The sequence below is a fragment of the Centropristis striata genome, chromosome 23 (assembly GCF_030273125.1).
Source record: "Centropristis striata isolate RG_2023a ecotype Rhode Island chromosome 23, C.striata_1.0, whole genome shotgun sequence".
Taxonomy (NCBI): Eukaryota; Metazoa; Chordata; class Actinopteri; order Perciformes; family Serranidae; genus Centropristis; species Centropristis striata.
The window spans coordinates 12,864,205-12,881,581 of NC_081539.1; the positions used below are offsets into that span (position 1 = coordinate 12,864,205).

Here is a 17,377-nt window from a genome sequence, read left to right on the forward strand (position 1 = left end):
AACTTCTTTCAGAGAGTATTTTACCCGCTGATGTTGTCAGGAGCGTATTAGTTTTCTTCAGGGTGAAAGAAGACTCACAGTTTTGTTATTTGTGTGTCCAGGGGAAAAGCAAAGCCCGTCGGGTGAAGACGATCTACGACTGCCAGGCTGACAACGATGACGAACTGACATTTGTTGAAGGAGAGGTGATTATAGTTACGGGAGAAGAGGACCAGGAGTGGTGGGTGAGTCTGCTTCAATGCTACTCTGTTTGTCCACTTTTTTTGTTATTTCTAGAACTTCTTGGCCCTCTTTGAACATCCTCAAAGAACAAAAACAAACACTGTACCAGGCCCTGAACAAGATTTTGTTTGTGGCCCAAGTAGATTAAAAATGAAATAGATTTAAGAAGCTATAAATCAATTACAGTGTATACAAAATAATAACTAATAAAGTCAACATATTTAAGAAACAAACATGCAAAAAGCAAGGTCCATAAGTAAAGATAATGCCAAATGAACACCAACAGAAACAAAAATTTTGACCAATGGCAATGAACAATCAATATAAAAGTGCGTCAAATCTAAATTAAAGTAAAAACCAAAAAAATATTTAACATTTGTATTTCTTGAGTAGTTCATTAAAAATTCATGAATGCCCTGTACTCAAGTAAACAACAAATAAAAAATGTACAGTTCATACCAGACTAAAATCTAAATTATCAAAAAAAAGTTCAATAGAAAAAATATAGAATTTAATATTAAACTTATATTCTATCTGTTCTGCATTGTTGCTAACCCCAAAGCTAGCGATTATGGTCATTTCCTTAAATTGGCAGTTTCCCTATGTGAGTTCTGCATTGCGGCTCACCGCAAAGCTAGCAGAAGCTGTTGTGTGACAACATAATACTAATTATAATACTAATATAACAGACAAAACTCACCACTGACTGCAGAGGATTTGAGAAAAGTCTAACCCGCTGACCAGCGAAACATACCACTGTATGCCAAGCACTGAATGCAACTTTTGTTTTTCTCACTTTCTCTTCTTTACCCTTCCAGATCGGGCACATTGAAGGAGAACCGGACAGAAAAGGGGTGTTCCCCATGTCTTTTGTGCACATCCTGAGTGACTGACAGCCGGAGAGAGACTTGCACTACACCTCTCCCTAAATTGGGAGGTCCTGTAAATAGCTATCATAACACCTCTTGTCACATGACAAGTGTCCTAAAGAAAAAAAAAATACAACAACTACGAAGAAGAAACCCAAGAAGGCTCATCTAGCCATGGATGCCTCATCCATGCTGTACAAAGAATGTGTGTATTCTTCCTTTACCAGTATTATCTTAACCCTATAGCACGGCTGTGACGAAGCCACTCTCAAAACCCTAGCACTTACCTAAATGTTTATGCTGTTACTGTGTATATATGTATGTAAATATATATATTTGTGTGTGAGTGTATATACATGTTTTATTGTACAAAACATGTACCATTGCTCTCTCTCTCTACCTGTCAGATTAAGCATCAGGGCGGTAGACTTTGAATTTTATCTGTATTGATTTTACTGGCCCTCAAGTAATTATCAGCTTATATTTCTGGAAAAAGGACAAATAAGAAAAGGAATGTGAAATAGGTCATGTCACTATATGTGTCTTGCATCCCTGTTTACCACCATAATTGACTGAAGAGGCTGGAGTCTCCCACTGATCTTCCCCCGAAATGAAAACATTAAATGTACTCCTTGTTCTTGCTTGCTTTGTGTGTACACGTATTATGGTTGTTTTACAGTATAGAAACCTGCTGCTACTGTGTGGTGGAATATCAAAGCCTGTGGTTCACTGTAGGTCACTAATTTACTCCTTGTTACACTGTTCACTGTGTGTATGCTCTGTGTGTGAACTCGACGCCATCTCCACAGTCCTTTGACCTTCTCTGTGCATGGTGTAACAATGACTGGAATTGAGTGGAGTGCTGCGTTCAAGGACGCTCACCTCAGGGTTTGAAGAGCCACTATTAAAGCAGGACTACACAAAAAAAGGGTATCCTGTTGTTAAAGCCACTATCAATGACAAGTACGGGAAACTCAAGAGGACATCTTAGCAATAACTTGATTTTCTGACAGGCTAGAAACTTCACTTTAACCTGTGTTCACAATTCAGTGTCTTGTTTAAAAGAAAAAGAGAAAAAAAAAACCTCATGAGCTTGAATTTTTTTTTTTTTTAAGTTTGAGTCATGTAATATCATTCCATGTTACTGGATCCAGTACATTTCCAGGTTTGCCTGTGAACCAGAGATGTCTTTTAGAAACACGGTGGACTTTGTAAACGGCCGGAGAGCCGATGTATTTTCACCCAGTCCTCACTGACTTGCAGTTTTTCCCATGTTAAGGAACAAACCCATCAACCCATTGTATCATTAAAAGTGCTGTACTTAAACTCCGAGCCTGCTTTTTTTGCTTTAAAGCCATTTGAGATCTGTTTGTGCCTCCGCTTGGAATTCAAACACTCTGGTATTAGAGGGGAAAAGTGCATTTCTAAGCAGCTTATTGAAGTTACAGTAAGACTCAAGATTAAGGCGTAGTAGATTCTCTGGGAAGTGGAAGGTTATCTTAGATGAGAAGATCAATACTGCTCTTATATCTGTCTGTTCAATCTAATCAAGGCCATGCAGCAGTAGATTATTCAACATCTTATGCTTTATACTACCACACTACATTCAAATGGAAATATTCTTTTTGTCCACTACACTTATTTCACAGACAATTACTTATGGAATTAAGTTTATCAATAATTATTCCACATGGCTCTCATTATAGACTCAACACATGGACTTATCTTGATGTCAGTTTTAATGCACTTAGTACTCGCATGCAATAATATCTATGTGTAGTTGGAGCAGCTGCCACAAAGAACTAAAGCATGAATTACAACACACTGTCTGGTCAGGACACCATTACTCCACTATAAATTTATCTAGTAAATATGTTTACTGCAATTTTAATTTTCTGAATGTCGTGTATGGCACCTGTAAGTTGAAGCACATTTTCTATATAGTTGCCATATTTCATGGTCTAAAGGCCAATGGTGAAAGTACATTTATTGTACTTAAGTACAATTGAGGTACTTGTACTTTAGTTGAAAATGTTTCTATACTTCACTAAATTTTAGGGACAAATATTCTACCTTTTACTCCCCTACATTTAGCTGCCACCGTTAGTAATATGCATGTTTACAAATGACAATTTAGTTAAAATAAGCTCTACCTGGACAACAGTAAAATGCCTATATGGGTCAGTGACAAATAAGGGTTGGCAAGGTGTCAAATGGTGCAACCACAAAAAAATACTTCATCCACCTACATTGTATTTAAGTGGACTTATACATATTACTTCATTTGGACTCTTACTTGTAGTGGTGTAACTCAGCAGTGTGGCAGTATTTTTACTTATTACTTCTTCCACCACTGCTGCTAAAGCCAATTGAGTACAAATGCACCAATAATTGTCTTAAATAGTACATGTATACATTTCAGTTGAGATTTTGTGTTGCCAAGATGATTAATGTAATGCAATTAACAATCAGCAGCATTAAGATTTTTGTAAATTCACATTTATGGATCATCAAACTCGAGGACATGTTGCAGTCCACATAGGGGTTTTCCATGCAAATGCAAAAATGGAGCCCATGTGTTAATATTTATACAAGTAAACCCTCAAATATTAGCCCCAGAAAAGAAATCTCAAGTCTCTCTAAATCTCTCCGATGAACCATGTTAAAGGCTAAACACTTTACTTTCAAGTATTTTATACACATTGCAGTGTTTAAACCCAACCTCAAAAATACATTTATAAGGATTTCTAGCTTGTTTTTTACTGTTCAAGAACATTCAAGACAAATTTTCAAGTTAAAGTTCTTCAAATAAATCTTTTATTTTGTTATCGCAAACAAAAGTTTCCATCCAACTCTACAGCTTCTTGGATTTAACATTAACACAGGAATAAATCACTTTTTAAGACAACATAAATACTTTGTGTCACAACACAAAAAATGCATTTTTACCAAATAAAACTGTTCACAAAAGCAGCCATACCAGAATTTACTGGTAAACCAAACAAATTATTTACACACTTGGGCTTTGTGAGGTTTTGATGCCGTGTCTTTCTCCACTGACTTGATGACGCCGACAGCGACCGTCTGCTTCAGGTCTCGTGCTGCAAAGCGACCTGTGGGAAAAAAAACAAAATGAACTGTAAAACATTTCAGGAATGAATATTGGGCAGATTTACAGCTTCAGACTTGATTGATTTACCTAAAGGAGGGTATGTGAAGAAGCTCTCCACACACATGGGCTTGATGGGAACCAGTTTGACTGTAGCAGCGTCTCCAGACACCAGTACCTGCGGGTGGTCCTCCAGCTTGTTTCCCGTGCGCCGGTCAATCTTCTCCTTCAGCTCAGCAAAGCGACAGGTCACATGGGCGGTGTGGCAGTCCAGCACGGGGGAGTAGCCGGTTTTCACCTTCCCTGGATGGTTCAGGATGATCACCTAAAGACACAAAGACACATCAGCACAGGTGCAACAACGAGATCCATCAATAATCAAACACCATTAAACAGACCTGAGCTTCAAAGCTGCTGACGTCTGATGGAGGGTCCTGCTGGGCGTTGCCGGCCACGTCTCCACGCCGCAGGTTCTTGACGGCCACGTTCTTAATGTTGAAGCCAACATTGTGCCCCGGCAGAGCCGTCTGCAGCCCCTGGTGGTGCATCTCGATGGACTTCACCTCGGCAGTGAGCTTGGCAGGGGAGAACATCAGGGTCATGCCTGGTTTCAAGATGCCAGTTTCAATCTTACCCACTGGAACGGTCCCAACTCCTAAAACGAGGAAGAAAGTCATTGAAATTTAAAGGCATTTTATCAGCTGAAACATTGCTGTTCTGCACACCTGTACCGCATTAACCCTAATCATTTGAGGCTTGGAACAAAGAGCAACTTCACATGATTATAGTCCACTTTGTGTTTGATTTCTAACCTCCAATTTTATAGACATCCTGCAGAGGTAATCGTAGGGGCTTGTTGATGGTGCGTACAGGTGGCTGAATGGAGTCCAGGACTTCTAGTAGAGTTCTCCCGCTTGTATGCCCTTCTCTTCGTCTTGATTTCCATCCTTGGAACCAAGGCATCTGCAGACAAACTTTTGCTTATTGTTGCATGTCCTTAGCAGACATTTAAACATTAACCCTCCTGTTATGTTTATTTCTCAGGAAAAGCAATAATGTTCATGGGTTAATTTGAGTCAGGGCATGATTAATGATTGAAAAGTGTCTAAAAAAAAAATCCCAATAAACGTTTACTTAAAGGAATACTTCAACTTTAACCCTCCTGTTATGTTCGTTTTTTCCAGGAACAGCAATAACATTTATAAATTTAATAATCCAAAAGTATCAGAAAATTTAAAAATCCCAATAAACATTGTTTATATTTTATTAATAACTCAGAGCTAATAACTAATTCACTTGTTTTTCATTTAAAAAAATGCATGTTAAAACTTTTTTTTAATGTACATTGGAAAGCCCTAGGTATAAAATACATTTTTTATGTTAGATTTTATTTTCATGAAAATATACTTTTAACCATTTTATTTTTTATTCTAAAACTTTGAAATGGGTCAATTTGACCCACAACATAACAGGAGGGTTAAAATAAAAAAAAAAACAATTACCTTCTGAGTTGCTGTGATCATGTTCTCCCCAGTCCAGCCAGAAATTGGAACAAAAGGCACAGAGGTGGGGTCGTAGCCAATCTTCTTGAGGAAGCCGCTCACGCCACGCACCACTTCGTCGAAGCGTTTCTGGCTGTAGGGTGGCTCAGTCACGTCCATCTTGTTCACACAGACTATGATCTGTTTCACGCCCAGAGTGTACGCCAGCAAGGCGTGCTCTCTGGTCTGACCACTTCTTGACACACCTGCCTCATACTCTCCTTTAGCAGCAGAGACCACCAGGATGGCAACATCAGCCTGAAATTACATTCAAAACACAGGTGAGGAAAATAACTTCAGAGTACAGAAAGTGAAGCTCTTCTGTGCTGCTTACCTGTGAAGTCCCAGTTATCATGTTTTTGATGAAGTCACGGTGGCCTGGAGCATCAATTATAGTCATGGTGTATTTCTGAGTGTTAAATTTCAGCAGAGAAATGTCGATAGTGATTCCTCGCTCACGCTCAGCTTTCAGCTTGTCCAGCACCCAGGCAAACTTGAAGGAACTCTTCCCCATCTGCGAAAAAAAACAGAACAAAGTTTTATACAGGTGAATCTCAATGAATTAAAAATATCATGAAAAAGTCAATTTCCAGTAGTTCATGTCAAACAGCCCCAAACAAGTATTGAGTGCATATAGATGGACATACTTTTCAGAGGCCAACATTTACACATTAAACACTTTTAAAATTGGTCTTATGTAAGATTCAAATTTTTTGAGACACTACATTTTAGGTCTGCATTGTGAGCCATAATTATAAATGAATTAAATGTTTCATGCTGTGTGTAATGGATATTGTATTTCCACTTTTTGAATTAAATTACTGACAAATAAACTTTTCTATGAGATTATAATTTACTGAGATGCCCCGTAGCCATTTTTAAAGGTATTTTACAGTATTCCCCCCTCCTTTACCTGTGCTGCAGCTTTCTCAAACTTCTCCAGTCGTCTCTGATCGACACCACCACATTTGTAGACGAGGTGGCCGGTGGTGGTCGACTTGCCACTGTCGACATGACCGATGATCACCACATTAACATGAATCTTCTCTTTCACCATGGTTGGTTCTGGATTTTCTCACCAAACTAATTAACTGTAAGCTTGTTATAGGAAATAACTGTGTTCTCACTCCCAAATTCTTCTGTTAAATGGGTCTGGCCAGCCACCTCGGAGTGACTTTATAAGCTCCACCTGACCACATGAGGACGGGTGATTGGAGACAGGTGTGCAGCTTAATTAAGCTTAATTAGTGGCTGCTGCCTGTCTGTAACTGCTGCTGCAACTTCTACATACAAAATAAGGAACAAGTTGAATAGTTAAGTATTAAAGTAGCTTGAACAAAAAGAAAATGTAAAAGGTTGAAAGCTTAAAGAAGTCTTTATAAATGTGTTTTTTTTGTGAACAGCAGTAAGAAGAATTAAATGATCTTTAGGCAGTTACAGTCAGTTTTCCTTTAAAGCCAACCTCCACGAATCACTTCATGATCTCAAATTATAACCAGGTGTCTCATTTGGAGATGGCAGTTTTTAAAAAGAGCCGTAAAAATAACCTCTCCCGACATATATCTAACCACAAAGCAGAACAAAAAGCTGACAGGCAATAAAAGCTCTTTTTCTTTTTTACTATTTAAGTGACTGGCGTTTAAATGCGTCTCTGTGCTTGTAAAATGGGAAAATTAGGAGCTAAATAACATACGTTTGTACTGCAGGACATGTAAAACGTCTTGTACCCATGCACCACAGTTTATTTCACAAAAGATAAAATATTTAATAGCACTACAGTTTCTTCAGGGGAATATGGCCTCGAATAAATGTCCCATTTCATTTGCTTACACCACCAGTAGATGAAAACTTGATATCAGCGAGCTGGGGCCAGATTCACAAAATTGTTCTTAAGATAAAACTTAAGAAAATTCTTAAGAAAAAAAAAAATGTTCCTAAGAACGTTCTTAAATGATATTCACAATTTCTTTTCTTAAGAATTGTCGTATGTCTTAGGAACTTCTTAGTTTTCTCGCTTAGGACGTTATTAGACTAACTTAAGATCACTCGCCAGAAAAACGGGCCTAGGGAGCCTCTATTGTCTAATTAAGACATGATTAGGTTGTGTTAGAGTATCGTTGGTGGATTTTGCTCCCTAGCTGCCACCCAAAGAACTTCCATCTATAAGTAATAATAAGGACATGGTTTCAGTAACTTGGTAAATTGAACCAGTAATGCGCTGTAATTGTTTTGTGTACAAGGTCTCCATGTTGGGCTGTGGCTCATCAATCAGTCTGCTAGACCACTTTACTATTTGGTTGACTGAGTTTTTATTTTTCAATGAGAGGTTGCCGTCGGGGTGTGTGCATTACTGGGGCCAGTCTATACCACCCCTATGAATTTCATTGCCTTAAGTGTTATAGTGTGGCCACGGTACCAAATATGAAATTAGACTGCCACCACAGTGCCACCTAGGAGCCGATCAATAAAACCTTAAAGGGTTATCCTCAGGAGGGCATTGACAATAATTGTACCAAGTTTTGTATAATGCACAAACTATCCCTTTAATCCTCATACAGTGTCTGAAGGAGGCCTCTTAACTGATATGTATAAGTTAGAAGAGGCAGGTAGCAATGGTAGAAAGTAACTATGTACATTTACTCAAGTACTGGACTTAAAGTACAATTTTGAGGTACTTTTATGTGCATTTTATGTAACTTTATACTTCTACTCCACTACATTTTGAGACATATATTGTACTTTTTACTCCTCTACATTTAGCTGACAGCTTTAGCTACTTTTCAGGTCAAGATTTAAAATGAAAAACATGATACATTTAAAATTATTACCCAATTTTATAAATTAAACCACTTAAAAGTTTACTAGGTAGTTTAAATGAGCGGAGTGGAGTCATTTCACAGTGTGGTATTAGTACTTTTACTGAAGTAAAGGATCTGAATACTTCTTCCACCACTGTCCTTTTTACTTCTTGACTTTTTTTTAAAAACTTTTTTAAAAACTTTTTTTGTTAATCTTTTTGTTTTTTTAACTTTTTTTAAAACTTTTTTTTCAACTTTTTAAAACTTTTTTATTTTATTATTATTATTATTTATTTTTGTATTTTGTATTTTTGTATTTATTTTTTTATTTTTTTATTTTTCTATTTTTTTATTTTTTTTATTTTTTTTTATTTTTTATTTTTTATTTTTTTTTTGTTTTTTTATTTTTTTTTTTTTTATTTATTTCGGCGCTACTGCGCACGCGCGGCATTTCGGCGCTACTGCGCACGCGCGGTATTTCGGCGCTACTGCGCACGCGCGGCATTTCGGCGCTACTGCGCATGCGCGGTATTTCGGCGCTACTGCGCACGCGCGGTATATCGGCACTACTGCGCACGCGCGGCATTTTGGCGCTACTGCGCATGCGCGGCTTTGCGCATGCGCATTGTCCAGAAAAACCGCGCATGCGCAGAACAGCAAAAAGCCGCACATGCGCAGAAGGGCCAAAAAGCCACGCATGCGCAGAAGCGAAAAAATAAATAAATAAATAACATTAAAAATAAATAAAAAAATTGTGTTCAGATCCTTTACTTCAGTAAAAGTACTAATACCACACTGTGAAATGACTCCACTCCGCTCATTTTAACTACCTAATAAACTTTTAAGTGGTTTAATTTATAAAAATGGGTAATCATTTTAAATGTATCATGTTTTTCATTTTAAATCTTGACCTGAAAAGTAACTAAAGCTGTCAGCTAAATGTAGAGGAATAAAAAGTACAATTCATGTCTCAAAATGTAGTGGAGTAGAAGTACAAAGTTACATAAAATGTACATAAAAGTACCTAAATTTTACTTTAAGTCCAGTCCTTGAGTAAATGTACATAGTTACTTTCCACCATTGCTACCTGCTTCTTCTAACTTATACATATCAGTTAAGAGTCCTCCTTCAGACACTGTATGAGGATTAAAGGGATATTTTGTGCATTATACAAAACTTGGTACAATTATTGTCAATGCCCTCCTGAGGATAACCCTTTAATAGTCAATGTCCCTGATGAACATATTACAGTTTCAGCTTCCTAAGTCAATGTTTTGGCTTTTTATGCAGGAAAATATGGGCTAGAAGCTGACCTTTCACATTGAACGATGGCTCCTGACCCCTCTGAAGGTCCCACAGCTCTGAACTCTGAAAAGCATTGATGAGTTATGGAAGATTAGACTTGAAATCAGTAGGCCTCATTTCGAGCCTGACTTGATTCAGCAATGATTCAAGGTCATTTTTGTCACAGCACAGACGTGTCCCGATCCCATTAACAACGTATAACATATATACAGAAACTATACTCAAAAAGCCATGACAACGTATAGAAGTATGCCCAGAAACTATACCCAAAAAGCCATGGCAAAGTATATAAGTATATCCAGAAACTATACCCAAAAAGCCTTACGTCGCGAAAAATTAAGCAAAATTGAGCACTGGTCCCTACAGCTATTGCTGTATGGGACCAGTGCTCGGTGCGATTGCCCCGAGGCCCTAATTATTTTTTCTTTTTAAGGAGCAACAGAAGAATACAAGCCAAAGAGGAGGCCTTAGCCTGTGAATGGGAATATCAAGACCTAATAAAATGTTATACAAAGTTAATGTTCTTTTCAATTACACTGTAATAAAGCTTTTGTCACTTTAACATGTCTCTAAATTATATTTGTGGTGCTGAAAACATGAAACAGCAGCTGTAGGGTAGGCAAAGCATTCCACACCAGTAACCACCGGCCATCAGAATTTTTTTTTGCGATGGCCCAATATCCAGATTCATTAAACATGTATTCAGCAATGAGTGTACCAAATTTGATGCTTTTATCACAAAATGAACGATTGTTCAGCTAATCCGCCCCCCCCCCCCCGTCCCGGATGCACATTTTTGGGGGGTGCTACCCACACGTTTAGCCCCGTTGCTCATTCCATGAATGCACAATCCTTACAAGCTGTACCTCGTTGTAAAGGGGACTAATCAGGCTTTCCAACAATATACAATTCATCACCAGTTGGTATTATTAAAAGGGCAGTTTTTATTCATTATTGATTTATTTGTATAACAAATGCCTGCCACGGCCACTAGGGGGCGCTTTTGAGGTGGCCCAATGTCCAGATTTGTTTGAAACATATTCACCAACACATCTACCAAATTTCATGCTTTTATCACAAAGTGAACGATTGGTGTAAAATATTGAGCTAATCCGCCCCACTATTAAGGTTTTATTGATCGGCTCCTAGGTGGCACTGTGGTGGCAGTCTAATTTCATATTTGGTACCGTGGCCACACTATAACACTTAAGGCAATGAAATTCATAAGGGTGGTATAGACTGGCCCCTGTAACGCACACACCCCGATGGCAGCATGCCCCGACACGCGTGTACTGCGAGGGCCCGTTCAGTACTGCTTGCAGTCCTAGTTAAAATTGGTCTTGTAATATTCAAATTTTTTGAAACACTGAATTTTAGGTCTTTATCAAATGTAAGCCATAATCATTATAATTAGAAGAAATTGAATAAATTAAGACATGAAATGTTTCTATATAATGCGTTATTTACACTTTTTAATTTGCATTACTGACATAAATAAACTTTCTATGATGTTCTAATTTATTGTGATGCACCTGTATGTACAAATCAGTGCATATATACTGAGTTAACACCTAATTTGCATATCTAAACATACAGAAACATGCAGATTTGTTTTTGTCTTACTGTGTATAACAAACTGGGGATGTTTCATGTTGATATCTATAAGTTAATTATAACGGCCAGTGGGCCATTCACCTGTAGTGTCTCTGGGGTCAGAGTGGGGGGGGGGGGGGGGGGGGGGGGGGGGGGTCAGGTGGCACATTAGCGCCCCCTGGAGCTTATTTTTATTAGTTTCTTTCTAAAGGACGCGTCGTAGAGTGAATAAACGTTGGACCACCGGTTGGTTGTACCTAACGGCTTCTAACGGTTAGGAGAGCTAATTAAAGCCGCGGTGACACATATTAATAGGCTAGGTCAGTTGTAATCCAGTGGAAGTGGCCGTTTAAAACACCACAGCGGGTCTCCACTGACCGGGCGGGACCGTGTTCAGTTCGGGAAGGAAGGTGTGTAACTTCCCCCCCTCCGCGCTCAAAAGGTGGAACAAACCGAACTCCCCTCTTGTTTGACGGCCACAATGACGCTCAATAACTAACCCGGAAACAGCAACAGCAAATCGCTTTTCTTCTCCTTTCAGCCCGTACCGCTGGCTTTCTTTCTAGCGTGGTATCCAGACGGCGACTCCAGTGTTTTCTCTGCGAGCATCAAGGTAAAAACAGACACAAAATTACTACTTTATTTCGCCTTTTTCTGCCCTTTCAAGTAACCACCTTTACCGTCCACCGGTTGCCATTCAGTGTGGCTTGTTTTGAGTGTTATTTTTTGTTCCTCGGAGGCAAAATTAGTGATGAATCATAAACGTGTCCGGTGAAAATCAAAACCACGAACCGTGAAGTTACTGTAAAAATAGTGGAAAATATGCGTTTGTGTTTGTAAGTTACACCCTGGATGCTCCGTTAACTTCCCCTTTTCAGAACAACGGTCTCAAGGTAGACAAGGTTAGGCTACACCGCCAGCTAGATTTTTCCTTTATTTGGCCAGAGGCATGGATGTTACATGCTTGACCCATATATCACTAATACCAGGTTTATCAGCTGTGTTTGGCCTCGTCCACACTAGACGGACCGAGGATGTATTCAGTTATAAACTAACCGTATGGCTCGGATTAAAACTGCTCGCTTACAGGCAGTAAATGATGCATCATTAAAGCTGCATTAAAGGAAATGCACACACACTGACAGCTGGTTGGAGCTGGTTTGCCTTTGATGATTTTCACACTGATCAATGCATGAAATAATAATGTGGAAGTCACAGGTTTCCAAACTGTTGGTGGAGCTGTGCTGGAAGAAGTATTTGGGTAATTTAAGTTAAAGTAGCAATACTATATTCAAAATCTTGCATGATGGAAAGAGCAGAAGTATGACTCAAGCAAAGTAGCAATACCATCAAGTAAAAAAAATACTCCTGAAATCCTGAACTACATCTATGTAAAAGTACAGACTTACTATTGGGTTGATTACTTAAGAATAAGCAGCAATGCTACAATGATAAAATATCCTTGAAACTCTGGATTGAAACTCTTATGAGTACAGAAGTACTATCAGGTCTATTACCTTTCCTTCTATTGCTACTGAAAGTATCAATAGTATTTTCTAAAAACACCCCTGAAGTCCTGAATTCAAGATCTTTCAAGAGTAAAGTATGGATGGATGGATGAATTATTGATGCAAGATCGAAGCAGCAACTTAATGTTGTCGCTGGTCATGTTGCTTGTTTTATATACTGTTGGGTAGTTTAATTACTGCAATAATGTATCATATTTCATATGATCATTATGGATTTTTAAACATCTTATTCTGCAAAAAAACTGGTAACTATAGTTGTCAAATACATTTCGTAGCAAAAAAAGTGCAATATTTCCTCCTAAAATGCACTATACATGCATTAACATTGAAGCTGCGTGAAATGGAAATCTTCAAGAACATTCTTTGTGTTCTTTAGTGTAGCAGTGGTGCAAATGTATTTTGTTATTTCCTGAGATCTCCCCAGAGACCACTAGTTTACTTACTCATTGTTATTTTTTTTTTATGTCAAAGTAGCTTACTGAGTGCAGTTTAAGTTTTCTCTTGCATCAGTAGTAGCAGTCTGCAAAACTCAACCCTAGCGTGGAAGTATATGTCGTTTCCTTTCCGCCCAGTCTCTGCAAAGCTCCCGAAAGTGGAAGTGAAACGTCCCAGAAAGCCGGATTTGATGGCATGTTGGGCAAGTGCAGCTCTGTTGTGGTTGTGATGCAATGTCTATGTTAAAAATGGTCTCAAAAGTCTCACGGTCTCTGCTTGTGCAAATTGGCCAGGTTTTCTACCTTGAGGCATGAGTTTGGAGACTTGTGCATGAGTTCTGAAGTGTATACTGGGAACTTTTAGCTTCTCATGTCACAAAAAATAAACAAGCTCTACAGGCATGGCTCTTAGGAGTGGCTTTTAGGGGGCGAATAGTCTACTGGCGCTCCCCTATTATTGGCTTGCTGCATCTACTGCAAGCCACTGTAGAAGGGCCCCAGTCAGCCATGGCAAACCCAGTGAAATAAAATGTCTCCAGGTCATTTCAGTTGTTGTCTTTTGCAATTTGTCTTCCTTGTAGCTGCCACTGCACAGTTTAAAAGAAGAAGTATCACCTTTCTGTAGTTGCTTTAACAGATAAACACACATATCATATTCTAGAGTGAGTGTAGACCTGTAAATATGGGCTGGAAGAGACACGATAAGTACCTGACATGTGGCACAGTTGTATGACTTTTTAGACATGGTACAACTTGTTGTGCCTTGTCTCATACTCTTTCTGCAGCTGTGTGAAGAGATGCGGTAGTAAATGGAGGGTGACTTCGAAAGGAGATCAAAGCTCTAGAGCTAATTCTTCCTTATTTTGCATGTCGAAGTTGCAGCAGCAGTTTCAGAGATTGCAAAAGTGAGACGAGCAACTACTTGTGAACAAGAAAGTGAGATCTGGTGTTGGGTAACCCACTGGAGCTTTTTTTTTCTCACAACCTTGTTAAGCATGAAATGAGAATATGGCTCATTTGGCACAATGTATTCCCTCATAAATCCCAGTGTAATGCAGGTAGAGACACGCAGGTGCATTTAGGCATGAGATTAAACATGAATGCAGCAGCAACATTGTCATACAAAACCAACAAGTAGCCCTTCAGATTCTTTTTTTCAGCTTTTACATGCTACTACTAATTTGAATCTGGCTCTAATCTTGTCATACAGATTTTGACTGGCAGTCTTTTTCTACGTGAGGACATTGTTGACTTTAGATAAGACTTTTTGTCAGGGCTTTACATCAGTGTTTGCATTATGGGTACTTTAATAACAATGGGGGCAGAGATGTGTTGATTAAACTAGTCTCTCATTGTGCTAACGTAATGAACTCTGTTCACCCCTGAAGAAGTCCGTGTGACAGGATTTTCCACATGCTTTGTCCAGCAAATGTGTGTTTGAGTCCGGACAACTGTAGATACTGTAGCTGGAGTGATAACATGAGGGCAGTCAGTCGGTGTAATGGTAGGTCATTTAAATTATTAATCATTTTTCCAGGAGGCCTCCCACTGACCTTTAGGCCAGAGCTGCTCAGACAGCAGCCACAAGCTTGCCAACAGACTTGTTTATCATTTTAGAAGGAAAAATGTTTGTTTTTCTGTGAATGTTGCATATTCATTTTTGGATTATTCTTTTGACTTTGGTCTGCAAAACATTATAAAACAGCAAGAAAAGCCTGTTACAATATTATAGAGCTTAAAGTGACTGCAATAAATGTCTTGTTTTGTTCAACCAACATTTACAAACAAAAAATATTTATTTGTATTCATTTACTCTAATGTAAGACCAAGGAAAGCACCAAAACCAAACATTTAAGAACCTGGAAGTATCACATTTTGGACATTTCTTTTGCTTAAGAAACAACAAACAATTAATGGATTATCAAAAATGTTTGCTGATTGATTTTCTCTAAAGAATAATGTGTTATTGACATACTCAAGCCCGTACAATAATTAAGAAACAGCAGTGAGAATAAAATTTATGATGGCAATAGAAATATCAAGACATTATCTCATCATTGGGAAGAAATGGTTGGCTTCACTGGAATGCCACAAAGTCTGCCAAAGGGTGCAGACCCCTGTTTGCAGCCCATTCCCTTGAACACACCCAGTGTCAGTGAGCTGCCGGCCTCAGGTCTGGTTACTGCAGTTATTCTTGGTATGAGCTTCACTCTAGTCTCCTGCTGACAGTCTGACTATTTGTTGCATTTCCGGCTGCAAATGGATCCACTCATACTAATCCTCCCGTCTAGTTGAGTCATTGTTGTAACAGTTTTTGCACCATTGTGTGGTTTTTGCTGTATTGTTGTGACATTTCAGGCAACCAACACGTTTACAGTGATTGAAAGACTTAAGACTTCTCCTACTATCTGCTTGCACACACTACTATACACCTTTTGTCTCAAAGCGGGAAATGATTCACCCGAGTCAGGATGTGTGATTGAACCATTTAAGCTCCTCTTTTTAATTTGCGCTCATGTTTTTGTAATCTATGGGAGGACACAATAACATGAGCACTTGTGCAATGTAATGGAATCAACAGCAGCAGCTCCAGAAAACAACCACAGACTCAAACCAACACCTCTCTGACACAGAGCCCACCACAGAAATGTGTTCGCATTAAAGCTGCAAGGGGCGGTGGGAAAAATCAATTCAGCGTAGTATTGCAATATTTTGCATATTGTTTCAATACATCTACAGAGTTGTATAGATATGTTATTATATAAAAGATTACATTTCAAATACAAATTGAACTTTTTGGCTCTAGAATTAAGAGGAATTGTTTTTTCAGGCCACTAGATAGTCCACAGTTGAGAAGTTTGATTTAATTCAATTTTGATTTGGACTAGGGATGGGACTAGGGAAGAAACGTGCCAACTCGAGCATCTATAACGTTAACTATAAATTAATAGATTAATCGCTATGTTTTTATACATACTCCAACATGTATAAAAACATGCACACATGGGCAAAATAAAAGATATATATATACAGTACTATGCAAAAGCCTGTTTTGATAACGGATGCTTTTATTTTGAAAGGACAAAAGGAGATACGTTTTTTTATGGCAGGGTTTGTCTGTTTTACAATCTCATTTCGCTGCAATAAAAGTGAGATGAACAAACACAAAATAATGTTTTGTTAGATAAATAAATGTATATTATTTAGGGACATAATATGCAGGTATATTAAAAGGTCATGAATCATCATATATTGCTAAATGCAATGCATGGCATATCGAAAAATGTTTTTGCAATAATTTAGTCTTTAGTAAGTAAAATAGAATGCAATCATTTGCAAATCATTGCATTACCTACATTCAATGGAATACAGTACAAAGATGAGATATAATGTTTAAACCTATAAACTCTTGTTTTTAGTAAATATACACTCTGAATTCTAAATTTGACGCATTCTGTTTCCATTTATGTCTTTTACCGTGTCCCAACTTTTCTGTAATCGAGGTTATTTTTATCGTAATAATATTGATTTGGTGGGCCGCTCCCCTGTAGTCCACTAATTGGTTGTTTTGTTCTTAGTCCACTAAGGTTACTTCAGTCGATTATCGATAATGCTGAATAAAACTTTTAAGCAATCTCTGGTAAACACACGTTTTAAAGTGTTGCTTTTACACGATTCTTTGTGGAGATAGTCACTTTGACGGGTCCCACGATTAAATCATTAACCAATCGATAAATGTTAACGATGAGTGTTAGTCGACTAAGAATGTCATTAGTTGTGGACAGCCCTAGTGTTTACATTACTGAGTCCACCCCCATATATTCTACACACTACAGGCAGCGTGCTACATGTAGGTCAGGTGCTGCTGTCTTAGAATCGGATCAATACCGCTCTATTGTGCATGAAGCTGTGGCGCAATGCTGTTTGTTCACTTGTTTGGATTAACTCCCTCTCAGTGATTTGGCCTGGTCAGCATT

General features: G+C 38.3%; 3 protein-coding genes across 4 annotated transcripts in view; 2 read left to right on the forward strand and 1 right to left on the reverse strand.

Moving 5' to 3' along the window:
- Nucleotides 1-2,417, forward strand: part of asap1b (ArfGAP with SH3 domain, ankyrin repeat and PH domain 1b) — a 74,926-nt gene extending 72,509 nt beyond the window's left edge. For both annotated transcript variants that reach the window (XM_059327354.1, XM_059327356.1), the window contains 2 exons: nucleotides 102-224; nucleotides 1,041-2,417. In XM_059327354.1, coding sequence (XP_059183337.1) covers nucleotides 102-224; nucleotides 1,041-1,115 — 198 coding nt within the window. In that variant the 3' untranslated portion in view covers nucleotides 1,116-2,417. The remainder of the gene's footprint in view (nucleotides 1-101; nucleotides 225-1,040) is intronic.
- Nucleotides 2,418-3,885: 1,468 nt separating this feature from the next.
- Nucleotides 3,886-6,893, reverse strand: eef1a1l3 (eukaryotic translation elongation factor 1 alpha 1, like 3). The gene is made up of 7 exons (XM_059327357.1): nucleotides 6,655-6,893; nucleotides 6,076-6,255; nucleotides 5,703-5,999; nucleotides 5,013-5,163; nucleotides 4,599-4,855; nucleotides 4,291-4,525; nucleotides 3,886-4,204 (listed from the first exon to the last, which is right to left on the reverse strand). Exons 1-7 carry the CDS (start codon nucleotides 6,796-6,798, stop codon nucleotides 4,098-4,100), a joined length of 1,371 nt encoding a protein of 456 aa, XP_059183340.1. The 5' UTR covers nucleotides 6,799-6,893; the 3' UTR covers nucleotides 3,886-4,097.
- Nucleotides 6,894-11,967: 5,074 nt separating this feature from the next.
- The window catches only part of fam49bb (family with sequence similarity 49 member Bb), a 47,123-nt gene continuing 41,713 nt past the window's right edge, over nucleotides 11,968-17,377 (forward strand). Inside the window, exon 1 of the mRNA XM_059326962.1 lies at nucleotides 11,968-12,050. The gene's annotated coding sequence lies outside the window, so the exon portion shown is untranslated. The remainder of the gene's footprint in view (nucleotides 12,051-17,377) is intronic.

What these genes read in the sequence shown, in the direction of transcription:
- eef1a1l3 (XM_059327357.1), bottom strand. Translation starts at nt 6,798, where the DNA reads ATGGTGAAAGAGAAGATTCATGTTAATGTGGTGATCATCGGTCATGTC. An exon ending in TCAGCAGCTTTGAAGCTCAG is followed by an intron (nt 4,526 to 4,598) that starts GTCTGTTTAATG and finishes TTGTGTCTTTAG; the next exon opens with GTGATCATCCTGAACCATCC. An exon ending in CTTCACATACCCTCCTTTAG is followed by an intron (nt 4,205 to 4,290) that starts GTAAATCAATCA and finishes TTTTTCCCACAG; the next exon opens with GTCGCTTTGCAGCACGAGAC.